The sequence below is a fragment of the Centroberyx affinis genome, unplaced genomic scaffold (genome assembly GCF_046629955.1).
Source record: "Centroberyx affinis isolate AG114_WGS23_722 - 3 ecotype Tasmania unplaced genomic scaffold, CSIRO-AGI_Caff_v1 ptg001723l_1, whole genome shotgun sequence".
Taxonomy (NCBI): Eukaryota; Metazoa; Chordata; class Actinopteri; order Beryciformes; family Berycidae; genus Centroberyx; species Centroberyx affinis.
The window spans coordinates 59,431-87,273 of NW_027280130.1; the positions used below are offsets into that span (position 1 = coordinate 59,431).

General features: G+C 41.0%; 1 protein-coding gene across 1 annotated transcript; it reads right to left on the bottom strand.

Annotated features, from left to right (window-relative positions):
• Window positions 1–359: 359 nt before the first annotated feature.
• On the bottom strand, window positions 360–27,738 carry golga1 (golgin A1). The gene is made up of 24 exons (XM_071528747.1): window positions 27,603–27,738; window positions 26,183–26,493; window positions 20,916–21,006; window positions 17,460–17,534; window positions 16,127–16,224; window positions 16,007–16,039; window positions 15,261–15,389; window positions 13,558–13,727; window positions 12,726–12,837; window positions 12,517–12,600; window positions 10,945–11,070; window positions 10,704–10,799; window positions 9,661–9,756; window positions 8,961–9,056; window positions 8,691–8,831; window positions 7,692–7,766; window positions 6,867–6,956; window positions 6,488–6,590; window positions 5,593–5,753; window positions 4,690–4,848; window positions 4,243–4,302; window positions 2,478–2,702; window positions 2,295–2,381; window positions 360–1,324 (listed from the first exon to the last, which is right to left on the bottom strand). The coding sequence occupies exons 2-24, from the start codon at window positions 26,309–26,311 to the stop codon at window positions 1,244–1,246; spliced, it is 2,517 nt and encodes an 838-aa protein (XP_071384848.1). The 5' UTR covers window positions 26,312–26,493; window positions 27,603–27,738; the 3' UTR covers window positions 360–1,243.
• Between the last annotated feature and the right edge of the window lie 105 nt (window positions 27,739–27,843).

The window sequence follows — 27,843 nt, forward strand, 5'->3', positions numbered from 1 at the left end:
TTTATGTCCGTTTGACCTGGACTAGTAAACCAACTCCGTCTCATTGATACTGAAGCCGTCGGAGCGGCTCGGACTCTTGTCGCACACATCCTTCACGGGGGGGGGGGGGGGGGGGTGTCATTAAAACGACACGTTTTCATTTAGAAAGCCCTCTGAGATTATAAAAAAAAAAAATGAACGATAACCCGAGTGAAAAGGCTGTTTGCGAAAGGTCCTTCAGAAATCAAAGGCTGTGCCATTCATCCAGAGGAGACGGGATGGAGAGAGAATATGAACGCTGCTCTCTTTCTTTTCAGTTAAGATCCCTTTACCTTCTCCCCCCCCCCACCCCCACCCACCCACCCACAGACCATAGGCAGTCACTGGCGATGCGTACCCATCTTCAATGTCTACATAAATGAAGAAATACAGGACAGAAGTCAAACTCTGATTAAAACAAAAAAAAAGAGCCATCCTGCCCCGTTAACCCTCAAAGGCTCCGTTCACACTGCAGGACTTCATGCTCAATTCTGAACCGCTGCTCCTATCTGTTCGCTTTGGATGAGTGTTCATATCTATTCTAGAATGTGACCCATCTCTGATACCAATATGAAGTGACAGCGATGTTGAGTGACACTAACAAAAGACGTCACATCTGTTTTTGTTTCCGCCGTATCTCAGTTTCCGTATGAGCCTTTTGAGTTTTGACTTGAATTTCTTTCGAAAAGCCGATCAAGTCGCTTTCTTTCCATTGTTGCATCTTGTTGTCCTCCGTCTCCGTGGTAACGCTGGTATGCCGTTCACGCCGATTACAAAACATCAGCTCTGTCACAAGTGAAGGAAAAGAGTCGGGAATTGGGACACTTTCGGCTACAGTGTGAACGGAGCCTTACATATTTCAATTAAGTTACTCTCTCTCTCTCTCTATGGTTGCTATTTAACATTAGGTCAAAAACCAGCCTGCCTCCACCGTTCACGTGAAAATAATGTCATTTCAAAAATCAACAACAGATTATAAATAGGCCTTTGTCCCCTAAAGTTGCCGTGGAGCCCTTCTCTGTCCCCACAGAGCAGAAAAACGACAGTCTCTCCCCTCCCCGGCAGAGCAGAGGGGAAACCGCGGGAGGCTGCTTAAAGCTTAGCTAGAGTCCTGAATCAGTGATGGGAGCCGACGCGGGGGGAGGGGGGGGGGGGGGACGTTTTTCCTCCTCCTCTGTCCTTTCTGTCCGTTCTCTCCATCACTTCAGCTCCGCCCGCGCGCCCATCAGCTCCAGTGAGCCGACGCTCCTGAGATTGAAGGCCGGATGGTGCCCTTTGGAGAAGGCTTGGATCCAAACCAGGACATCTGAGAGGAACAACAGAAACCGGCCACTATGTTAACTTACAACAAGACCAGTCAACTAGGGCTGAACAATTAATCAAAATGTTATCGAAATCGCAATATGGCCTACTGCAATTTTCAAGTCGCAGGAGGCGCAATATTTGTTAAAGGTGAAATGTGTCAAAATAGCATTTTAAAGTAAATATTGTGGTGCTGCAGAGATGTCCTGGCCTACACATCATATTCTACAGACTTAAGAAAACATCTTTGTTTGGTACAGATCCCCGAAAAAAAAATCACACCATAATCGTTTTAATACGTTTTTCAATGAAAATTAGAATAATGATGTAAAAAGTAGCATTCCCTCTAATATTGCAAATCAGATCGCAATTGCAATATCAGTCAATATAATCACAATTAGATATTTTTTCAAAATTGTTCAGCCCTACAGTCAACCTGAAGATTTACACTCATCTATTAAAAACCAAACACTGATTGGTACGTGGGTTAGACCCATATATGGGGGCTATATTGGCCTTTTATAAAAGAAAAAAAAGAAAAAAAAAAGATAAGAAATCAGAAAATCAAAAATCTAAAAAGTGTCATCCACCTTTGATATAATGGATATGATACAGTTTGATTGATTACATATTTATTGTAGAATTGATCAATACTACACTGGTTGTCTATGGGGAGACTTCTGAGCTGATTCTAATGAGACATTTTGAATGGATTCCACACAAGTATGAATATGCTTTATTATTCTACTTGTAATTTTCAGGGAATTTTGGGGGCAGCAAAATGGTCAAATTGAAAGATACTAAATATTGGCACAAAATACTGGATATTGGCAGCTTCAATCCAAAAATACTGATAGTGGTGATGGCCTTCAAAAACCCATAGCGGGTTTATTGTTATTATTAGTAGCAGTAGAAGTAGTGAGTAGTAAGATGAAGGCGGAGTACGGCGCCTGGTGATGACATCACACACCCACCTTATATTCCAGAGTTTGCTTCAGCATGTCCTCTTCCTCACGAGTGAAGTTCAGCAACACAGACACGGCTCGTATTAGCTGGTACGCCTGAAAGCGAGAAGCGTGAGGCATGGTCAGTTGTTGATAACTTTCCTGGCGCTCTGAATTGTCAGAATTATTATTATTATTATTTTTTTTTTTTACCTCGGCCTCTCTGGACGACATGAACTTGAGGACGACGTGTTTGAGATACTCGAAGTTGATTTCCCGCGAGTCGTTGAGGTCCGAGGTGTTGGTCACGGTGGTGTTGGGGGTGGGGGGGCCCGGGCTGGAGGCCGGCGGCGGCTCGGGGAAAACCCTCTCCTGCTTCTCCGCCCGGCTCTCCGGAGGCTTCTCCCTGGCCTCGGCCTCCGGGTCGGGCTTCAGCTTCTGCAGAGCATCGATAACGGAGCGCGGGTCAAAACACAGTTACAGTTAGCCAACAGGAGAATGCTTGAGGATTGTGATCTGGCTCATATGGTGTTTAAAGGTCTGTGATATAGCTTGTTGCCACTAGCCCTGCCTTAAAAGTGATCATTCAAATCTTAAAATCACTTCTGAAACTAAAACTGAGGTGATATGATCTGTTTACCATGTGTATAGCCTACACTAAATGTCATGTTGAAATCAGTTAGTTTGATACTAAAGCTGTGTCTATATTTAATTGCACCATGGAGACTTGAGATGCATGTTAACTAGTGGAGTGTAAAAGGAAAACTAATCACAACACTGTTGCAGACAGTGACGTTTTCACTGTCTGTGGCCAACAAACTACATGTTAAAACCAATTTCTGCTGCCCTAATTAACTGTAGCCTAAGTCAATATTGGCACACATACCTAATTTACCATCAAATATCAACAAATAGGTATGTTATCTACAGGGTTCCTACACATTTTCAATTAAAAAATGCCATCCTTTTTCCAGACCCTTGATTTGTTTTGAAGATTTTGTCTGGTGTTCAATATGATTTATGCAGCTAGACATCTTGCCCCTGCTAACTAGCTCATATCACTGTATAGATGAAGATTGTGAGATGATTGGCAGGGTTCCTACACGGTTTCCATTTTCAAATTCCATATTTTTCCCAGACCCTATGTTCTTGACCGGATTTGATTTTGGTGGGTATTTGATATAATGCATGCTGACAGCGGCTGGGTAATAAGAGCGTCCCTCTATCTGAACATTATTCTTCACATCAACAAAAACTGTGGACTCAAAGTGGGTCTACAACAACATAAAAGCTAGAATTATGTTTGTATCGGACCTGAACCGCGACATTTTCCATACTTTTCCAGACATTTTCTCAAATTCCCGAACTATTCGAGACCTGGAAATGATCAAATTCATTTTTAATACTTTTCCAGACTTTCCAGACCTGCGTAGGAACCCTGTATCTAGTACAAAGCATTAGAATTCATTTGTAGTTTGTCTCCTGTACACACTATAATCCCAGACATAAATCTGTGTATATGACTAGATGAAACTAATACATAACCGTTACTTCCCACAAGGTAAAATCTATGTAGTTAGGACTAATGCAATTATTGTATTGTTACGTAGCTAAAATTGTAGTTGTGATCAAAATAAATGTTGCTAATATAAACCACGCTGTATTTGTTTCTCCGGATCCTCCAGCAAGTTTTCCATCTATGAAATTGATTCGCCATGCCAACAGCTATTTTACTAAAGATTTGACTGAAATTTGCAGTAAAATAAGTTGGAACTAATTTCACTAATGCGTAAACTGACTACGTTCAAAGTAGCCCAGGTTTAAATGTAAGTTCAACAGCGCAGCAGTCTAAGCCACAAGAGAAAAAAGAAGCATGGATGACTTTCTCCAGATTTCTCCAGACTATTCCCCAGTTGAAACAAACAAGATGGAACAAAAACAAGATTTCCAGTTTCCCGGGCATGCAGTGTTGTCTAACCAGCTCCTTCTGCAGGGTCCTCTTCAGTTCTGCCAGTCTCTGCTGCAGCTGCTTGATGGTCTGCGAAACAACACACAACCGGTCACTCACACTGGATAACACTGGTATGTTGCTAGCCTCTACCTCACATTGTTAGTGCTAGTGTTTCTCCAAATTATCACGTTTCCCATAAACCCTGTTGCTTCCTGTCCCCCCCCTCCCCCTTCCCTGAAGAAGATAAACATGTTTGAAGTGATTTCTCCATCGGCCTTTTCGCTCCTTCCACCATCTGCTGCCAGAAACTCTGAAAGCTTTAACTCTATTTGTTCTGGCAGAACAGCGCCCTCTTCCTGTTTTGTGCTGTAAAGCAATCCAGCAGATTTCCCGAAACCCATCCGGTGGCACGCAATGTAAAACACAAACAATCAAATAACAATAGAATGGGAATGTGAGTAAGAGTTGGCTGACCTTGTTCTTGTCGCCGAGCTGCTGCTCCAGGTCTTTGTTGACCTTCTGGATGTGGTCCAGGTCGTCCACCGTCACGCTGCCGTTCTGGTCCTCGTCGCACACTTCCGGAGTGTGGAGCTGCTCCGTCAGGGTCTCCACCTCCACCTCCAGGTACGAGACCTGGACAGCACACCGCAAAACACACACACACACACACACACACACACACACACACACACACAATTTAGCTTAAAGTTCAACTGGTGCTGAGATGAAACTTTTCTAAACATCTCTTTATTGAGTTTTCAAAAGGGTTCTGGTATACATAATACAAGATCATCGTATAATATTCAAAATATAAAACCGCCCTCCCCTTTCCCGACCCCCTGGTCTCTCCTACTCATCCTCCCAATCCACCCCACCACCCAGTCCTACCCCCAGTCCCATCCCAGTAGGCTACGACTGTCCACTACTGACAAAAAAATAAATAAATAAATAACTGGGTCGTTGCAGCAGCAAAATAATGATAAGATATAAGAACATTTGAATATAAATAGTAGAAATGTATGAATGAATGTATGAAAAAATGGGAATTACAGCATTACAAGGGTATGCAAAATAAGGTCAGTAAAACATAATGAAACAAAGTAAAACAAACAAAAAAAACATGCATGATATGAAAATACACTAAAATGGAATATATGCAGTATGAAATAACGGATACAGATATATGCAATAAATACAAATGAGAACAAATAGGGGAATATGAAGAAAACAAATATGTGAATTTACAGTTTAGTGCAAAAATCTTTTCCAGTAGTCTATATTTCATATTGGAAGGACGCTGTAGGTGTTTATGTTCATGCGAGTGTGTGTCGATGCCGATGTGTGTGTGTGTGTGTGTGTGTGTGTGTCCTGACCCACCCGGGCCTGGCAGCGGTCGAGCTGCTGCGTCTGGGCGAGCAGCTCCTCCCTCAGGCCGCTCAGCTGGGAGTCTTGGTCCAGCTCCCTCTGCTCCGCCTGGGCCCGCTGCCGCCCCGCCTCCTCCTGCAGCTGGAGCAGAGACGCCTGGCCGCTCTGCAGCTCTGCCACACACACACACACACACACACACACACACACACACACACACACACACACAGAAAATATTATTCCAAAATGAGACGTCACATGGTTCCAACGAAAAGGCCAACACTGACATTTCAGGATGCAGCATCAGGTAATAGGGTGCGACTGATATGGGGTATTTTGTGCTAATTTTAATATTTAGTATTCAATATCTTTAAATTGATTCGAATGCGACATTTTGATCAGATTCCACACAAGTATGCATTGCCATATTCATGCATACTTATGTGGAATCTGATCAAAATGTCACATTAGAATGAATTCAGATTAAGGGATTCCCATAGACAACCAGTGTAGTATTGATCAATTATACAATAAATAAGTAATCAGTCAAACTGCACTGGACCAGATCTGATTATATTGGTCTATTCTTGCAAAATGACTGTTGAAATGAAAGTCAAACACATTATGGGTAACTGAGAAAATGATGAGTCATCTTAAGATGTTTGCTTACACAACAAATATGCTTTTGAGGAAGGACTAATTCATAGTTTTGAAGTAGAGACTGAGGAATTTCAGGTAGTAATATTTCTCCTTAGTGGATATAGAAGTATGTTTGGAATACCTTCATATAAACAAAAACATGAAGTGAGGATGTGAACATACCACTAAAGCTTTGAGAGGATGTACTGCTGCATCCTGTCTGTGTGTGTGTGCGTGTGTGTGTGTGTGTGTGTGTGTGTGTGTGTACCGTTGCGGAGTGTTTCCATGTCCTCCTCTCTCTGCGTGAGCTGCTCGGTGACGCTGGCCAGGTCCTGCTGTGCGGTCTGAAGAGATGCGCTCAGCTCCCCCACCTGGCATGAAGCACAGAGAAACACCTTTCACTGCACAGCACACACTTTCTAATGGCTTACACTGCAGCAGAACAGGCGATAAAATCATCTGGTGTGACCTAGGCTTTAAATATAAACCGTTTTCCATCATTTTGAGCTCCTTTTTCATTGTTATTTTGTGATTTAGTGGAAGACAGCTGTACACCACAATAAACTGTTTTGGATTTCCTTGGTGACATACTTGTTCCTGATTGGTCCAGAGGGGGATTACGACATCATTTACGGGGGCCTACACACCTGTGTCTGCAGCTCCTCCTTCTGTCGCCTGCTCTCCTCCAGAGCTTTGGCGATTTCCACGCTCACAGTCTGCCGGCTGCTCAGCTCCGCCTGAGGTAACAACGAGATGAATGAAGACTACAAATACACTGATGCTGCTTTATCTCAACAGGGTTCCCATACATTTTCTATGTCAAACTTTGCTACTTTTCCCAGTCCTTTAGTGGATTTGAGGATTTTTGTGGCTGTTCAGTAATGTACACAGTTAGTGGCTATACAATATGACTGTCAGTGAGGCTGTATCACAATATGTAAAATGAAAACTAGATAAAAATGTGTGGTCATCTGTGTATCTGTCTGAACAACATTTTTCTTTCACCCGCCTTCCTTTTACATTTGTGCAAATTTTTCAACAGCTGCAAAATATCACTTTATATAATTTTCTGTTTCATTACTTTTCCAGACCTTCAGTGAATTGAAAACTAAAATCTCACGAGACTTGTGAAGAACCCAATGTGTAATATGTTTTTTGGAATGCCAAGCAGCAAAAAAGCCATCTGTTCTAGGGTTAGACAGATATATTGGTTTGCTGATATTTCGGGCCAATATTGGCCTTTTATTAAAAATCTGATATGGTCCAGTCAGTGTTGTCCACCTCTGATATGATGCAGTTTGACTGATTACATATTTATTATAGAATAATCAAAACTACACTGGTTGTCTATGGGAAGCCCTTAACCTGCACTGATTCTAATGAGACATTTTAATCAGATTCCCATGCATCTACGTGTTTTATTATTACTATTACATATGATTTGAGAGAATCTAATGTGTTGTGGTTCTGACCCTGGCCTGGTCCAGCTCCTCGGTCCGTTGTGTCAGAGATGAGTCGGCCTCTTCCCTCTGCTGCTCCAGATCGCGCTGCCCATGAGGAGGAGGAGGAGGAGGAGGGGGAAATATTAGAGGAGAGAAAATTACATGAAATGGTCTCCACACTCAAAAGGATGCCCAAGGTCACAGTCTCTCTTCTATGCAGTAATCAAATAAATGCACCATAATTAAGGGGATAATTAAAACTATTATGTTGATTGCTGAAGATAAAAGCAGGTGCTCTCTGGGGCATCCTGGTGTTTCAGCTGGGTAAGGAACACACCATTTGCTGTCTCTGTCAAAATTTGCAAAAATGCAAAAACAAAAACAAAATTATGCTTTGTCTACAATTTATGGCATCCTTTTGAGTGCATAAGATTTTAAATATTAATTCTGAACAGTTGGCGGTACGGACCAATTTGAGGCTAGAGCAGTGATTCTCAACCTTTTCCCTACCAAGGACCCCTAATTTAGTCCACATTAGGGCCACGGACCCCCATTTGATTGAGATTTTGTCTCTCAGACCCAAATCGGAAAATATTTTTATTATTAGATATGATTTTGTCCAGAATCCCATGACTATCTGCAATGTAGGTGGAGAGATGTCAGTGAAACTATGATCAAAACAGTCATTCTTCTACATTCTCTAATTGTGTTAACAATTAATTTAACAATTCATCACTTTGCTCGGGACCCCCTGGAACCCCCTCAAGGACCCCTGGTGGTCCCCTGGACCGCACGTTGAGAACCACCGGTCTAAAGCAGTTAGTGAGCTTTAATTATAGAGAAAAATCATGAAAGCGGGTATAGCCTCTAGGAAAAAAAGAGGCACAGGAGTGACAGGACCTAACAGACTTCCAACTGTGATTAGCCTGATTAAAGTAACACAAATGACAGCGTGAACTTAGACCAAGACTAACAGCTTAGGATCAACTAATATGGCTTAGGACCAAGGAATCAAGAATCAGAACTTACAACCCTGGCTTGCAGCGTCTGTCTCTCTGTCTGTAAAGCGGTGATGCTTTCCTCTAGCCGGCCGGCCCTCTCCTGGCTCTGCTGCTGTAATAGACACACCTGCTGGTCTAGGAAGGCCTTCTCTGCACTCCACTCCGCTTGCTGGAGGACACATAAAGCACACCAAACCGATACATAAACCACCTTATAGTCTAGAACACCTTATTACAGAATTTCGGGACCTACCGGGGCGCAAGGTGAGTTCCTGCTCTGATTGGAATCCATACTCACCAGTTTATCCATGTGCTGCTGTTTGTCTGTGATCTGCTGCTCTGCACTCCTGAGCCTCTCACTGCTCTCCAGGACTTGCCCCTCCAGGCCAGCGATCTAATAATAGCAAAAGATATAAACCGACTGTCATCAACGAGTCACCGGAAGCCCATTCATTTCCCACAGTGCCGAGTGAACCGTGTGTGAACAGAAGTCCTCCAAGCCTTCCATGCTGCTTCCTCGTTTTCCCCTACCTACTGTCGATGAAACAAAATCACATTTCCTCCCTGCTGGGCGAGTGCAAAATGGAGGAGAAGTTGATTACAGCCGTTCAAAATCTTCCCAGTTCTCTACTTCTGTTTGAAAGACGACAGGAAATAAGGTCTCAAAATGACACTTGGAGAACGGTTGCATCCATCGTAAGGGTCGATCGTAAGCTCTGAAGTCATTAAGTATGTTTTTTTCTGTTTATTTTCCATTGCGGCGCTTGCTAGCTAGTCGTGTTAACTCATAAAAAAATGATGTAACATTATGGAAGGAAATAACAAAGCAAGCATGAGACCACTACCACTACTTTAGATGCAATCGGAGCCGCTCGCACGGTCCGCAATGGGTCAGAATAGAGCAACACGTCAACCAAATTGCTTGGAGTGTGAACGCTCAATGAGAGACTGATTGTCCAGTTCTGTTGCTCTTCCAGCAGTGGGCATTGCTGGCTCACCTGCGTGTCTGTTCTCTCTCTGTAGGCCTTGGAGGAGTCGTCTTTGTGTCGGAGCAGAGTCTGCAGCTCGGAAACGCTGCAGCTCGTTTTGGATATCTGGGGTCAGAAAAAAGGAGAAACGCGTTAAGGGGCTGGAAAACCCCACAGGACGCTTCATTTCCCCATAGGGATCACTGAAGTTTGAGGTTATGTTGTTCTTACAAATTCCCATAAACGAGAAAGAAAATCCGAGGTCACTTTGTATGAATGCAACATTTAGATAAGAAGCTTTCCAATACTTTAAGAACTTTTGGTGCCTTAAATTCAGTTGTGATTAATTGAATAAAGAAATAAATATAAAAAATGTAAAAACTAACAAACAAATACAAATTAGCCTGATACAGAGGCATATGGTTTTTTGACACTCAGCATATCTCAAGGTCAAGGTGGTGGGTATATTTGTCTAAAACTATTGGCATCAATCAGGTATAGCAAGGTGTGGCATCTCCTATAGCTTAGACCAGTGGTTCTCAACGTGGGGTCCGGGGACCACCAGGGGTCCTTGAGGGCATCCCAGGGGGTCCCCAGCAAATCGATGAATCGTTAAACTTCATTATTATACACTATATATAAGAATTATAGAATGTATAAGAATGACTATTTTGATCATAGTTTCTCTGTTATCTCTCTCCCTACACTACAGATAGTCATGGAATTCTGGACAAAATCATATCTAACAATAAAAATATTCTCAGATTTGGGTCCGAGGGACAAAATCGCATCAAATGGGGGTCTGTGGCCCTAATGTGGACTAAATTAGGGGTCCTTGATATGAAAAAGGTTGAGAACCACTGGCTTAGACCAAGTGAGACCAAATTTGATATAGTTTTTATCATTATAATGGAGAGAGAAGATCAAGCAAAATGACAAGAAATCTATTTGGAAGCCAAATCTAAAAAAAGTCACATCAAGGGAGCATTCAGGACCAAAGTTCCCTCTAAGCTGATGGGTTGGACTTTGCCATAGGTGAAGGTTTAGTGTACAGATGTGTATCGATCGGTTACCTGTGCCTCCAGTGAACTAACAGTATCTGCGTGGCTGGTCCGAGCCACTAGCAGCTCCGTTCTGGTCTCTTCCAGACTCTGCTCCAGGCTGCACTTCTGAAAATACAACAATAAAGCTAAGAAGGTTAGCAAAGACGGCTTCCATTTCTTTCCATACGATTCCACAAGATGCTTGAGTACAGCTCTAAGTGGGCAAGTATGATTGAACCCGCTTTGGACTACAGCTCTAGATGTTCTTCACCTCCTTGAGAAGCTCCTGCAGATGCTCATCCTGGCTCAGGTTCCCCTCCAGACGTCTCTCCAGAGAGGTCACCTTCTTCTGCAGGTCCGCCAATATGCGCTCCTTGTCCTCCTCCGTCACGGCCGCCTGACGGTGTCGGGGGAAGACGGATGAATAACAGGGAGGGGGTTTAGAGGAGTAAAGAATCCAGGGTTCCTTCAAATTTTCCCCATTTTAAAACTCCTTACTTGTCCAGAGATCAGTTTTTAGACCCGCATTCCCACAGTGGCCATAATGTAATATTCTATTACTTTTCCATGTCGTTCCATAACTAAATCTGAGAACATGACCTAAAAATGTTCTGACTTCCTGCTTTGTTAATATTGTTTTCCAATATTAAACCATCTAATGCAATGAATGCGTGAAACAAGTTAGAAAATACATTCTACTAGTAATAATAATTGTATTCATGCAGCAGCTTTCTTAAAACAACTTTAGAAAGTGCTTCACAACCAGTGAAAACAATAGACAGCTAAAGTAAAATAAAGTAAAACAAGTAGGCTATTTAATGCCGTTAATCCAGTTTTGTGGACCAAACAGAACCACTTGAGACTCATTTAGCTGTAAAACATTTAGAGACATCCAGCACTTGATGTCAGCTAGGCACTGATTCAGAACGGTAAGGCTCATGGTGTCAGTTGGTTTCAGGGGGAGATAAAGTTGCGTACAAGTCCAGTAGTTGCTCACTTGAGGAGCTAGGGGTGCAACAATTCACTGATTCAAATCAATGTGTCGGGCTTAATGTCTAAGATACGGCTGTATCGGTTCAAACAGCTTGAATCTGACCAAAGCTGGGAAGCAATTAAAGCAACCGTATTTCCTCTAATATTGGCCCCGGCCTTTATTTACCTCAACCGCAGAGGGTACCAGGCCTTTATTGGAAGCAGGCTTATATTAGAGACAGGCCTTTATTTCTAATTCCCTCTGTTTGATAAGTATATTTGCTCATATTTTAGTACGAAGCCTCCTTGTTTTCTGATCTGCTTCTGTTGGGGTTCGTTAGGTAGCCGTTTTTTTGTTACTGTGACGCATTACCAATAATTACGGTAATCGACGACGGCACGCTCCAGAGACTTCCGCCGGCCGAGCTATCTTGTGGCATACTGCCATCTTGTGGCACTTGTACGTTACTACAAACTACAGTTACATTATATAACAGGCACCAGGAGTTTACCGGTATCCACCTTTGTTTTTTCCTTTGTTTTTTTCCCCGGCCTGTATTTGGGGCCGGCCTTTATTTGTTCGTGTCGACCACGGCCCCGGCCATTATCAGAGACCCGGCTTTTAATTGACTACCGGCCACTATTAGAGGAAATACGGTAAATTAATGCCAGCTTCTCTATCAGAACAGCCCGATACGACAGGTGCATGTTGTTTTTATTTTAGCGCCTAATAATGTACCTAATAATGTAACATAAACAGGTATTATTAGCCATTTTAGTTCGATTAGAATGTTTTTTCTAAGGACATAATTTTTCCTATCAAGAGAGCACACACAGGGATGGAGAAGCCAAAGTTACATGACGTCCTGACCTTTTGTTGTCGCAACTTTAGGGCATCGTGTTCCGTCTGTAAGGCTTGCAGGGACGTCTCTAAAGATGACACCGCGCTCTGCGACTGAAAACACATTAATACACAAATTCACTTGGTTCACTCGGCCATCTGTCTTGATGAATTATTAATAAATGAACAGCGTTAATGGATTCAGAGTCTTTATCGGCTGGATGTGTTCCAGGACTGACCTTCTGGAAGTCTTCGGATACCTGCTGGATGACCGCCTGCAGCTCCTGGCTTCTTCCCTCCAGCTCGGTGATCTTCTTCTCCGCCTCTTCTCTGAGCTCCAGCAGCTCCTCTCTGCAGAAAAAACACACCCGTTTTCCTCAACTTTTCCCATTTAAAAGCTCTAGGCATTTGCTAGATTTCATTTTTCCTCCCTGGATACCAAGATTTTGGTCGGTGTTCAGTATGATGTATGATGTTAGTGGCTATCACCTTGAGTCCATTCAAACTTATTTATAAAGTAATTTAATGAGGCTATTGCATTGATTGAACAGTTTCCAAGAATTGGCTGGATGTAAGGGAAATATAGACTTTCTATTTATTTTTTGCTTTCAAAAGGCAGCAACTGTATTATTACTTAAGGCAGCTACTGCGAATTTTAAAAGGCAACTACATACTTTTTTCCACCATATTTAAATGTGTTTTCAATATAAAGTACACGTTTCCTTTGCGGGACCAAAACAAATGGTGTGAAAAAACACAACACCACCTTTCATTATAAATAAGGATGCACCGATCTAAAATCCAGCATTGGAATTCGTGCCGATAAGGGTGAATTTTGAGGTATTGGTACCGGCTGCATGTTGTTCAATCGACTTCCGATCCAATTATAAATGTATTTATTTAATTTCCCCCCTCCGATCTATTTATGCAAACTGATGTAAAAAAAGTATCTGCTGTAAACAAGCATCTTCCATCAGCAGTGCGGCCCAATGTTAATCCATAAAAGTGACCTACTGCAGCTTGAACCTGGAGACTATGCATAACATCTCATAATGTTGCATCCCTAGGTACCGTTCTATTTCCAGCTCGGTGTTGAGTCGGCAGCTTTCGTCGTGCTGCTCCTCCAGGGCCTGGAGTTTCCCCTGAGCCTCGGCCATCCCTCGCTTGGCCGTCTGGACCTCAGCCTCCTTCTGCTGGAGCTCCCTCTCCCGCTGGTTCAGCTGCTCCTCCTTCCTCAGCAACTGGTTGAGGAACAGTTGAGAAACACGGATCGCATTTAAGGAACTTGTAATGTCAGGAATTAGAATCCGGCTCAGGAATCCCCTCTCTCCCCCTTCATTGTGCCTGTCTCTCTACACCATATATGATAAAAAAAAAACACAGTTGACATAAAAAGTTTTAAAACCCCACAATAGTAAACATGTCATCCACCCGCGAATGATGCAATCAGCCTTTGGGCCAATCGGTGATAACTTATACATGTGAAAGGGATCAAAGTTTCCAGTCTGTTATTGAATTATGCAAATACATTTTGCAGAGGCATTTTCACTGTCTGCTAGTAGGCTTGGGCCGATATTCGATAATATGGAATATCGCGATACTTTCGGCGGTATCGAATATGGCCCCCGACCCCAGCCACAACACTTGTGCAATCTTTTAAACCTATAATCTACTAGTGGTAGGGTACTAAAAAACAAAAATAATCATAGTTGTAGTGAAAAATTTGTCATTTTAATTTCAAGTGGTTTATTTTCCTGGAAATAGCGAGAATTAGCTAATTATACCAGAAGGCCACTGTTTTTGCTTGAATAGTAAGATCAAATTTCTAAGCTATTAATAATAATTATTATTATTATTATTATTATGGTAACACTTAATAAGTGTCACTAAGTTAAGGGTTAGTTAATGCTTAATAATGGTTAGTTAATGCTTTATAAGCATTAACTAACCCTTAATTAACAGTTAACTAATGTGTCTGGTAATCATTTACTAATGGTGTTCATGTTAACTAAGGTATTAATTTATACATTATTTAATAGTCATCTTTATAAACTATTAAATAATGTATAAATTAATACCTTAGTTAACGTGAACACTATTAGTAAATTACACATTAACACACTGTTAATTAAGGGTTAGTTAATGCTTATTAAGCATTAACTAACCCTTAACTTAGTGACCCTTATTGTGAAGTGTTACCATTATTATTACTATTAATAGCCTAGAAATTTGATGTAATTTAGAAGAAATAAAATAACCCCCCCCCAACAATGATATCGCATATCGCAGTATTTTGGCGGGAGACCATCGCGATATTAAATTTTGGATATGAATTTAGTCAGTAAAAGGTCCTCATGAGCAGTGATTCTCAACCTTTTTCATATCAAGGACCCTAATTTAGTCCACATTAGGGCCATGGACCCCCATTTGATGCGATTTTGTCCCTCGGACCCAAATCTGAGAATATTTTTATTGTTAGATATGATTTTGTCAAGAACTCCATGACTATCTGTATTGTAGGTAGAGAGATAACAGAGAAACTATGATCAAAACAGTCATTCTTCTACATTCTCTAATTGTGTTCACTTCTTGTAAATGAAATAATGCTGAAGTTTAACAACTCATCAATTTGCTGGGGACCCCCTGGAACCCCCTCAAGGACCCCTGGTGGTCCCCGGACCCCACGTCGAGAACCACTGCTCATGAGGATAGAAGTACGAGTGAGCGTGTGTGTGTGTGTGTGTGTGTGTGTGTGTGTGTGTGTGCATGTGTACCATGTGTTTGACTTTAGCGAGCTCCTGCTGCTGGAAGCCCTCTAGCTCATCCCGGTCGTCTCTCCTCTGGAAGAGCGTCAGGCTCTGCTCCATCATGTCCTGCAGCTGGGCCGACATGCCGGCCTTCTCCTGCACAAACACACCGCTCACATTACAGCGACACACACTCTTATATACACCCTGTCCATTTTCAGGGCATCGGTTTCAAAAAGCCAAGTTAAAGACTTTTTGAGCCCTATGAACAAATTAGACAGTCTTATATCATTCCTTTGCTGTCCTCACTTTAATTCGAATCAATGACATTAAACTAGTTCTTATTTTTGCTGGGGATCCCCTGGAACCACCTAACGAAAAGTGAATCCAGCAATGTCATATACAGCAGTGATTCTCAACCTTTTTCATATCAAGGACCCTAATTTAGTCTACATTAGGGCCACGGACCCCTATTTGATGAGATTTTGTCTCTCAATCTCAAATCTGAGAATACTTTTATTGTTAGATATGATTTTGTCCAGAACTCCATGACTATCTGTATTGTAGATAGAGAGATAACAGAGAAACTATGATCAAAACAGTCATTCTTCTACATTCTCTAAGTGCCTTAACTTATTGTAAATGAAATACTGGTGAAGTTTAAAAATTCATAAATTTGCTGCAGACCCCCTGGAACCCTCTGAAGGACCCCCGGTGGTTCCCGGACCCCACGTTGAGAACCCCTGATATACAGTACAACAGATAGCATTTACCTTCTCCAAAACGTCCATCTTCTCAATCCATTCCTGCAGGCAAAAGATGGAAAAAGATTACTACACAAGTAAAAAAAAAAAAGCATCATTCTACTATGTGTGTGGTAGCTCAGCGTTTACCTGATCCTTCTTCTCCAGGGCTAAAGTCATTCCCTCGGCCATCTTGGCTCTGCTGGCCTGGTGAGACTCGTTCTGGTCTTGCAGCTTCCTCATGGATGCTGGGCAGCGAGAAGGAAAAAGGAAAGAAAGGAAACCAGACAGAGCGGTTTGTATGCAACTAAAGAAGATTAGAAATGTTAAGACATTGGCACAGACATTGGCACTGTTAGTTAGCTGTGAAAAGTGAGGGTCAGATTAAGAAGTGAGGTTATCCGAGAAGCAGAGACAAGCAATGCATGGCAACTGACAAACAAAAACCTACACCCAGTTTGTTAAAGCGATTGCATTATTTGTTTGTGAAGGACAAATCCACCCTGAAATACTGGTGCTGTGCCTTGTATTTCTAGGCCTATTTTGTTGTTTTGTGGTATATATCCCGATATTCGATAATATAGAATATCGCAATATTTTGTGAATATCGCAATATTAACTGGCTAAATTTAGACAACTCACATCAAGATATTTCCAGCAGCTACAATGGAGTCTGATAGCAAAAAATGTTTCAGTGATCAAAAACAGTGGTTCTCAACCTGGGGTTCAGGAACCCCCGTGGGGGTCACAAGATAATGTTGGGGGGGGTCGCGAGATGATTTATGGGATAGGAGAAACACATATTTCTACTAGACAAATTTATTATCATGTCTATTTTTTCTGAGTTTTCTCTAATTTTTTTTTTTTTTTTTTGTGAAATACTGAATAGTTTTCAGCCTCTCAGCCTCCTCTGATAATTAATCAAATGAAACAACCTGAAAAGGGAAAATCATTCTTTGGTTGAACTCTACACACTTGTGATGGGGGGGGTCGTGAGTAGACATTGCTTTGTTTTAAGGGGTCACAAGCCGAAAAGGTTGAGAACCACTGATCTAAAACATCAGCGGTAAACGTCTTTTGGTGTCAGTCCCTCAGAATCAAAGAGCGAGGGCTTCTTTCTAGAGCCGCCATTTTTGCACCGAGAGACGTTCAACAATCATACAGGGAGAGATCCATCGTAGGAGAAGCAGAGATCATTTCTCCACTGGCAGTAGCTTCAATAGACCGTCACAAAATAGCTCCTGGAATGCATGATTGATGAGATCTAACAGTGTAAAGAGTATCTGAGGGTGGATTTTTTTAGTTTAAAAAGGCAGAAGCTACCAACGCTCTCCCAAAGCAAACCTCTAAAGCCCATGATTAGCATCTGGAATAAACATGATCTCCATGAGAGGAACTGGATGGTGCGCCGAGTGACCATTACCACAGCCGACAGACAAATGAGAGAAAGGAAGCTAAATGGGAGGAGAGTAGAGGTACGTACAATCCTGATGCTTTTCTAATGCAATTTCAAGCTTGTCCTTGGTCTTCTGCATAAGTCGGAGCTGCTCAGCGTAGTCTAGTGGCGGGAGGGTAGGGTGATGGGGTGGGGTGGGGTATCAACGGTACAGGAACACACACACACACACACACACACACACACACGCACACGCACACGCACCCACACGAACAGGAAGAGGGAACAGGCAGATGACGGTAAAGAGAAAGGCAGAGGAGGACGTGAACAACAGATGGAGAGGGGGAAAAAACAAAAGGGTAAACATGATTGAGAAATAATGGAAGGTAAACCAACCAATGATTTTCTTATGTGAGAAAACCATCCTGGTCAACAGGCTGCATGAGAATGTGCGACCTTTAACCTTGTCCAGGTGTTCACAGTCACACAGGCCACCCGGAGGGAGGAATAGTTAGTTAGTGTATCTAAACTACAAATATACACTATAAACCATGGGATTTGCCCTTAAAATTCACCCGGTTAAACTGTTGAAAGGTGCTACATGTAGCATTCTAGCCTTAATAAATCATTACTGCATTCATTTGTTATATAATCACTGTAAACAAACGTGAACCGATAAGAAGCCTCTACAGGAAGGGCAGGAAGCAACAGGGTTTATGGGAAATGTAGTCTTAATTTTGAGAAACATTAGCACTAACAATACCACTGGTGTGAAATAGATAGCTACCAATAGTCTCAACCATGGTCTTGTTTACAGCAATTATACCAAGGTATTACAATTAATTAGCCAATGATATATTGATGTGTAAAAATGACACACATAACACCTTTAACTTAAAACCTGCGGGTTTTGTTGTGTTTATTTTTTACTATTCTTATTATTTCTACTTTATTTTCGGTAGCACTTCACAATAAGGGTCACTAAGTTAAGGGTTAGTTAATGCTTAATAAGCATTAACTAACCCTTAATTAACAGTTAACTAATGTGTAATTTACTAATGGTGTTCATGTTAACTAAGGTATTAATTTATACATTATTTAATAGTTTATAAAAATGACTATTAAATAATGTATAAATTAATAACTTAGTTAACATGAACACCATTAGTAAATGATTACCAGACACATTAGTTAACTGTTAATTAAGGGTTAGTTAATAGGGTTAATAATAGGGTTAGTACTAATCCTTATTAAGCATTAACTAACCCTTAATTAATGTACCCTTATTGTAAAGTGTTACCTTATTTTCTTTATTGCCTATTTCATATTCTATTTGCATGCTTATACCGTATTTCCTCTAATATTGGCCCGGGCCTTTATTTACCTCAACTGCAGAGGGTACCAGGCCTTTATTGGAAGCAGGCTTATATTAGAGACAGGCCTTTATTTCTAATTCCCTCTGTTTGATAAGTATATTTGCTCATATTTTAGTACGAAGCCTCCTTGTTTTCTGATCTGCTTCTGTTGGGGTTCGTTAGGTAGCTGTTTTTTTGTTACTGCAATGCATTATGATAATTACGGTAATGGACGGCGGCATGCTCCAGAGACTTCCGGCAGGAGTTTACCGGTATCCACTGTTGTTTTTAGCTGCGACCAGCAGCTCTAGAGCTCGCTCTGTCGGTCGGTTGGTTGGTCCACAAAAATGTCCCCAGCCTTTGGCGGCCTATAGCCGCACAGTACGCGGTCGCAGCTATGGCGAATTCAAGCTTGCTTCCTTTGTTTTTTTCCCCGGCCTGTATTTGGGCCCGGCCTTTATTTGTTCTTGTCGACCACGGCCCCGGCCATTATCGGAGACCCGGCCTTTAATTGACTACCGGACACTATTAGAGGAAATACGGTATTCTAGTTTTCTTTTCCCCCTGCTGCTACAACCTAATTTCCATGTGGATCAATAGTTTCATCATCTTATCCTAATTGTGCCAATATATCTATTGGCAGATTAGGGCCCATTTGGGCTCATTTTCTAATGAACAGATTGGGCTTGGGTATCGTTTTTGCTGAGCTAAATATTAGGCAATGTATGTTGTATGTGTATTTTTTTGCATAAGGACAACACAAACCATCGATGGTGGATGCTACATTTTTCATTTCTGACTGTAAATAGCTCTGAAATTGTGTGTATTTTTCACCTTTCAAACTGTCGCCTGACAGGATTTAGCCATATTCATCTGGCAAAAAATTGTGTTTTGAACTGCTGCTGCAAAGTTAATAGAGCAAAGAGTCACTAAAGTTTCACTACCAAAAACTAAGACCATTTTTATTCTATTTTGCTGTTCACTAATCAGCCTGTTGTAAGATTGAGTGCGCTTTGGGAGATGCTTGAACTTTTTTTCTGTGCGTGTGTGTGTGTGTGTGTGTGTGTGTGTGTGTGTGTGTGTGTGCACAATGGTTTTAAATGGCTGGACCTGCATGGCCTACCTAGATCAATTGTCCGTCTGCTTGGCACATGCGTATTACGGATAGACTTGTTTATTTATTCATGTGTTTACTGTGTGTGTAACTGTGTTCTGAAGAGGAAAAAAAAGAGAGGCAGGCAATCCAAAATTAACAAACACAAGACATAAAGCTTGTTAAATAGGAAATGTTTCATCCCTCTACATGGGATAAATATGTAATAAGACTTAACAGATAATGTAATAAAACCACATTATTATATTAACCAGCGATTGTTACTTCAGAAGGAGTGTAACATATTTTTAACTGATGATGTGATAATAATATTGAGCAATACTGTATTACATTAGTAAGTTATTACATTATTAGTCAATATTATTATTACATAATGGGTAACACTTTACAATAAGGGTCACTAAGTTAAGGGTTAGTTAATGCTTAATAAGAATTAACTAACCCTTAATTAACAGTTAATTAATGTGTAATTTACTAATGTGTTCATGTTAACTAAGGTATTAATTTATACATTATTTAATAGTTTATAAAGATGGCTATTAAATAATGTATAAATTAATAACTTAGTTGACACGAACACCATTAGTAAATGATTACCAGACATTAGTTAACTGTTAATTATGGGTTAGTTAACGCATAATAAGCATTAACTAACCCTTTATTAACAGTTAAGTAATGTGTAATTTACTAATGGTGTTCATGTTAACTAAGGTATTAATTTATACATTATTTAATAGTTTATAAAGATGACTATTAATGCTTATTAAGCATTAACTAACCCTGAACTTAGTGACCCTTATTGTAAAGTGTTACCACATAATCAGTTAAAAATGAAGTAACAATCGTCAGTTGGTGTCTGAGTAATTTTATCAATCAACCCATTTAGGGGGAGATTTTATTACATTTTGACATGTTATTATATTATTGACCAGTTACGATATGATATTATACACTGTGAACATTAAGGACAAAATCCATGGGGGTGTCTTGGTCCTGGATCTCGGGTCTTGTTCTCTCCTGAGTGCTACAGGTTGAAATCCTCTATTTGCTGGACTTCAGCCTGACATGTCTTACCTGATAGTTTGGCCTCCAGCTTCCGAATCTGATCGTTCCTTCTGAGGATCTGGGCGGAGAGGTCGTCCCTGGAGCTGCTGCCGTCAGAGGCCTGCACACAGACACCACAGTGTTAGATAGAGCTCATCAATATTCATGATCATACTGGGGCTTTAAAAAGGAAAACTCCACCCTCAGATCTCGTCAAATCTGTGATGCTCAGTGCATTCCAAGAGTTATTATGTGATGAAGTGTTGCAATTTAATTTTTTGGTGTACCCACCCCACTTTCCCCTCGACCTGCCTCGTCTACTTCTACTGCAGTTACTTCTACTGTAATATTACTCATAATTTTTGGCCTAATTTGAATTTATGGATTCAACTTCTAAAACTTCTACTGCAGTAAGTGATTTCCTATGTTTCCCAGAATGCCTTTCACCAATCCCCAGTGAAGGGAGCGTGAACATGTTTCTTTCAATCAGAAGTGGGCATATGGACATATAAATATAACTTGCTCGTTAACTAGTTTGTGAACACTGGGGTGTGTCCATGATTGTGGTCACACTCCTTACTCAAAACGTAACATGTCTTGTGGCTGCATTGCATTGTGGTCTATTGAGGCTGCTGTTGGTGGAGAAATCGGTGTCTCTGCTTATTCTATGATGGATTTCTCCCTGTATGTAACAAAACTGGACATCTACCATTGATGTTCTAGACAGCTGAAACATGTTCTGCTATCAAACACTATTGCAGCTGCTGGAAATATCTTGGAAATACACCACATAATACATACACCTTTAATGCCATTAGGACTTTACTATATTTTCTGTATGTTTTCATTTTACCAGGAACACAATGTTACATGTCAGCTGGATGTACTGCTAGTCAGCGACTTGGGCTACACTAAATAATTCAGCTGAGTGCAACTGAGACGACGGAACAGCCTCAGGAGTCTGGCTTCCCCGTGGGAGATTATCAAAGATATGCTCTTTTTTTTTTTTTTTTTACAAGATATGAGAACATTTCTATTGGGAACTATATAGACAAACCTGAAAACATATTTGTTTGCATTGCAGAACATATAAAAACTAGAAATAACCGCCTCGCGGTTGTATGCCTCCGCCAATAAACTTTGTTTTATCATTGCAAGGACAGTCTTTATTTATTGAACATATATACTTAATGTGATTATTAGGTCAACTTAAAGGATTTCGGTGTCTGCAAAAGTAAGTGACAGCACTTCCACCGTTTCTGTAGAATGACCCAAGATCGTTTTCTCAGCTACAGTGGTAAGCAAAACATTATGATGTCACAATGAAGCTGACCTTTGAACTTTTGGATATAAAATGTCATCACTTCATCATTTTATCTTATTAGCCATTCATTTTGTGTGAAATTTTGTCATAATTAGCATATGAATTCTTGAGTTATGGCCAAAACCGTCGTTTTGTGAGGTCACAGTGACCTTGACCTTTGACCTTTGACCACCAAATTCTAATCAGTTCATCCATGAGTCCAAGTGGACGTTTGTGCCAAATTTGAAGAAACTCCCTCAAGACGTTCCTGAGATATCGCGTTCACGAGAATGGGACGGACAACCCGAAAAACATAACAAAACTGAGCAGCCAAAACTGAACGCTGTCAAAAGAATACTAAGCTCGGGAATGAAAAAGAGACAAAGGCTCGGTAGTGGTGAGGTTGTTCTTGTGGCAACGAGTGTGTAGTAATTTAAACCGAGAAATGATTCAAGCGGGGGCAAGTGTGACAGCGAGCGGGGCTTCAGGTTACACTAGTCGGTCTTAAGACAGAGCAGCACATTATCCCGCCCACGTGCTCTCAGACAAAAGAGCTGGCGAGCTGGAAGGCATCCTCTATTTTATGTGAATGTCAATCACACCCAGGCACTGATAACTCCAGCTGCATGACAGACCACTGCAATTTCCAGATCCAGGGTTCCTTCCCACTGTGGCCCTCGTGTAAAATTCCACGACTTTCCATAACTAAGTTGTATTGCTTCTATGAGGAAAGACATTCTTTCTTGGTTCGTTTTTCCAGTTTTGTTTCCACCCCAGTTGGACTGAACACCATCTAATGCAATGAATGTGTGACAGAAGTCTTTTTTCCTAAAGTGACCATTTGGAAAATTCCCTTATATCCCATGACTTCCCCTGTAGAATTCCCTAGCTTTCCCCCAATTCGATACATAATGGGATTCCTCCAAATGACGAGAAGTGCAAGCTTTTCCTTAGGGGCAAAAGTGTTTTAAGAAAAAAAAACATTAAATTAAGTTGATTGTGCACTTTATTGTAGATATTTTGATATCGTGACACACATTTCTGCTGTCTGAATTGATGATGACAAGCAAATTTTACTTAAAAACTTTACTTATAAAATGAGGTATGGTAGGAATATTATTTGAATATTTCTGTTTTGTTTGACATCACACCTATCATCACCATTTGGTTCGATGAGATGAACATTCATTTGATTATTTTAACAGGATTTTGCATACATGAACCATATCGTGATATATATTGATATCGAGAAAAATCCTTATGATTATCATGATATTGATTTCAACCGTATCGCCCAGCCCTATTTAACACCATTAAGTACTGAAAAAGACACTATGTTGAAAAAAGCTGTTTCTACACAGACTGCAATTCATATCACAATGGCAATATTCGGCAAAGTCGTGTGAATTTCTGGCAGCATCATTGCAGCCCTTCTGATGATAACAGATTCCCGGCTCCGTACTGTAAAACAGAACATGCTCCAAAACAATCCCTATTAATCTCGGGGGGGAAAACGATTGGACAGGACTTCGCCATCTGGGCTTTGAGTGTATGAAACAGCCTGAGTAGCTTTGGCTGGTAAAAAAAAAACATACAAAAACAAACAAAAAAAAAAATCGAATTTTTACGGACTGTTTCACGGAGCTGGTGTTTTCTTTTATCCATTCCATCGCTGCTGTTTTATGTCTTTTTCATTTTTAATTCATGTCTTAGTTTATCATTCATCTCATCAGGCTTCTATTTATTCTTGTTTGAACATCACTATGAGGAGAGATGCGATATCGAGCGTCTATGCAGCTGGTAGTGCTGCTGCACATCGGGATGCTCCCCGGGGCTCGATTACATCGGAGAGAGGCGGTAAAAGGCTCTTATACGGCCACAGAGGGGATTACTAATGGAGCTGGGCCGGGGGCCAGCAGAGTCCAGCGGGGTCTGCCAGAGAATCCCTCCAAACACTTAGACAACTGGCCTCAATATAGATATTACAGGAGGAGGGAAGCCGCTTCAATGGCAAGGTTACGCTATTAGGCTATAGTGGAGGACAGTGATTCTCAACCTTTTCCATATCAAGGACCCCTAATTTAGTCCACATTAGGACCCTCATTTGATGAGATTTTCCCTCTTGGATCCAAATCTGAGAATATTTGTATTGTTCGATATGATTTTGAATTCCATGACTATCTGTATTGTAGGTAGAGAGATAACAGAGAAACTATGATCAGAACAGTCATTCTTCTACATTCTCTGCTTGTGTTAACTTCTTGTAAAAGAAATAATGCTTAAGTTTAACAATTCATCAATTTGCTGGGGACCCCCTGGAACCCACTCAAGGACCCCTGGTGGTCCCTGGACCCCATGTTGAGAACCACTGGTGTAGGAAGCACACTCTTGCCAAAATTTAACCAGTTGAACTAAGGCTGGGTATTGGCAAGGACCTCACGATACGATACATATCACGATACATATTGCGATACATTGCAATACTCTACATAATTTACTGAAAATTTAAAAACAGAGCTGAAAATACAACTTGCTGTAGTCTAATATGTACATCACATTATATTGATAACTCAGCAGACAAATTGAGTCAAAACTATTTAATTCAAAGGGATTTGAGGGAAATTTAAGGACATTTTAAATCTGTTTAAAACATGAATAATTGTTTTTTAATGTATCGATACGAGGGGCTGGGAAATCGATACAGTATCATGGAAAAAAATATTGCAATACTCAGCTGTGTCGATTTTTTTGCACAGCTCTAAGTTTAACCAGTTTCTTTCATTGTTTAACCAGTTTCTTTCATTGTTTAATTAGTTTAATTACATAGTTGTAATAGGGTTGGTTATGTACCAAACTGGCTGGTAAAACAGACAAACTCTGGAGTGTTTCCTCCTTCAGTTCAGTTTGCTTGGCCAGGTGAAAACAAGAACCAAATAACCACACTGTGACGCCCGAAAATGCAAGTGTCAGCCCTCTAACAAAAGAACTGTGATGCGCTTCATTAGGAGTGGGAACATAATCCGAACCAACTATAGAAAACGATGCCAAAACGCAAGGGATCATGGGTATAAGGAGACGGATGTTGACATCTGATAGCCAGCAGTTCCGCATGTTTAGAAAGCCTAGCAGTGGCAAACTGCAGTCTGGACTGATGCTCATATTCAGCTATTTCTTCATGTGTTCTTGACTGTTGTGAACACCAGAGAAGAAGAGTGCAGACAAGTCCATCATTCTTAGCTATAGGGCTGAACGATTTTGAAAAAATATCTAATTGCGATTATTTTGACTGATATTGCAATTGCGATATGATTTGCGATATTAGAGGGAATGATAATTTTTACATCATTATTCTCATTTTCATTGAAAAACGTATTAAAAATTATTATGGTGTGATTTTTGCGGGGATCTGTACCAAACAAAGATGTTTTCTTAAGTCTGTAGAATATGATGTGTAGGCCAGGACATCTCTGCAGCACCACAATATTTACTTTAAAATGCTATTTTGACACATTTCACCTTTAACAAATATTGCGCCTCTTGTGATTTGAAAATTGCAGTAGGTCATATTGCGATTTCGATAAAATTTCGATTAATTGTTCAGCCCTACTTAGCTACAGTTACTGGAATCAGATTTGTTTTGGCCAAAAATCTCCAACCTGGCAGGATGACAGGTTACCAATAAACAAGCTACTTGTGAGTCATGTGACTTTTGTTTAAAAGCCCTGGGTCACTTGTAGTTGGGCAGCATGAATCTAAATAAGCCATATTAAAAAATGCAACAAAGTCAACTTTTCCACTCTGGTTCAGACCAAAGCAAACCAACTGGAGGTGTGATCACACATAAAGATAACCCAGCTTGTGTCACAATAAATCAATAAACGGTTACGTACTAATCTATCTGTTACAGTGGATAAATTAATAACTCCCGGACAGAGATTTGGAAGCATCTGGCTAGTGGCTGGGGATCATTTCCCACCCCGGTCGTAATACTTACAAAGTCATCCCCGGAGTCCGCCCCCACTGAGGTGATGGACTCCTTACTGATGGAGCGGGGGATGCGAACGCCGGTCCGAGGCGCCGTGGCCGCCTCCTCCGCGATCTTCTTCTTCAGCTTGGCGAACATCTCTGTCCTGTCGGGCCCTCTTTCCGGATGCGGTTCACAGGTCCCCGTGGAGAACCTGCACCGTGCGAGGCTCTGGGTGGCGGGGGGTTCAGGGTTCCTGGCTTCGGGAGCTGAAACGCAGCTTTGTCCTGGTGCGGTAATGTCCGAAAGAAGAAGGTGCTTTTATTGCCATTCTGCTACATCTGGAAAAAAAAAAAAAAAGATGACTGACAGTTATTACAATGCAAAGACTGACAAGAGTAGACAAGTAGAGCATCACACTGGGATGACAGTGTGACAGTTAGGGCTGGGCGACAATTCAATATTATCGTTTATCGTTTTTCAGTGGAATCGTATCGTGATGATATGAAGATATTTTGATATCGTGACCGAGGTTGTTATCGTTAACGAAAACTAACGAAATAGCGAAAACAAGGTGCGAAAAAACATTTACGCTAACTGAAATAAAAATTAAAACGAGGCTTTACGAAAACAACGGTAACTAACTGAAACCGTATTGTGTGTTTACAAAACGAACTAAAATAAACTAAAATTATAGAGAAAATGTCTTGCGTTTTTCGTCTTTGTCAATTTATTTCATACATAAGCCTAGTATTTTGAATTTTTTGAATCTCGCCCAGCCCTAATTTTTGTTCAAATCAATGCCAGAGAGTGACACTGAAAAAACACTAACACTAACATCAATCATAGTCACATGATGGTAAAGTTTGGCTGTGGTTGGCAAGTTTACTCTACTGTCTTTTCTCTCTAGCCTCACAGTAGGCTATATAACAAACTTCTGAATATTGCTTTTCCAATGCAAACCTTGGGGATGTCTGAGTTACTGAATGACCTGTACATTTGAAGGGCTTCAGCAATTTATTATGCTTGGCAATTAATTCTATTGCAAATACATTGTTTATTAGGGTTAGGGTTAGCAAGTTAACAAGCTAACCTAGAATTTTAAGGAAGATTCGTTTGCAATAGCCCAAATACCTGAGGAGTTTGTTAGTAGCCCATTTCTTTTTCTTAGCTGGGTTATAACCTAAACACAGGTTTCTAATGTGTGTGTAGCTCACATTTGCTTCAGCGTAAAAGTTACCGTTTGTCCCACTGTCGATATTAAACGCAAATGGATAGGTATAAGTGAGCTGTCAGATTAAGTTTATGATACTCCCAAATTCCTAAATGCCTGGCCAGCTGGACAGACTGCTAACGCTTCTAGCCATAACAATGAGAGCTAACGTTACCACCACTGGCTGCTGTTAGCTACCGCTAGCTCGCTCGCTCACTGAATCCGCCTTTCTCTTACCATATTAACTTCGATGAAACAGTTCAGTCCATGACGCTCTCGTACGCTAAATGTCCGTAAGTTCGCCGTTTTTCCACATATACTCCAAGAATTTCTATCGCTGCGGTCATTATCCACCCATGAACTAGACTAGCTGGTTCTGTCTCGACTGACAAGCTAGCTTACTGCTAGTTGATAAGCTACACGTAATCATCCCAACACAGATGACTAGTGACGTCACATCTGTGCCTCTGTTAATTGG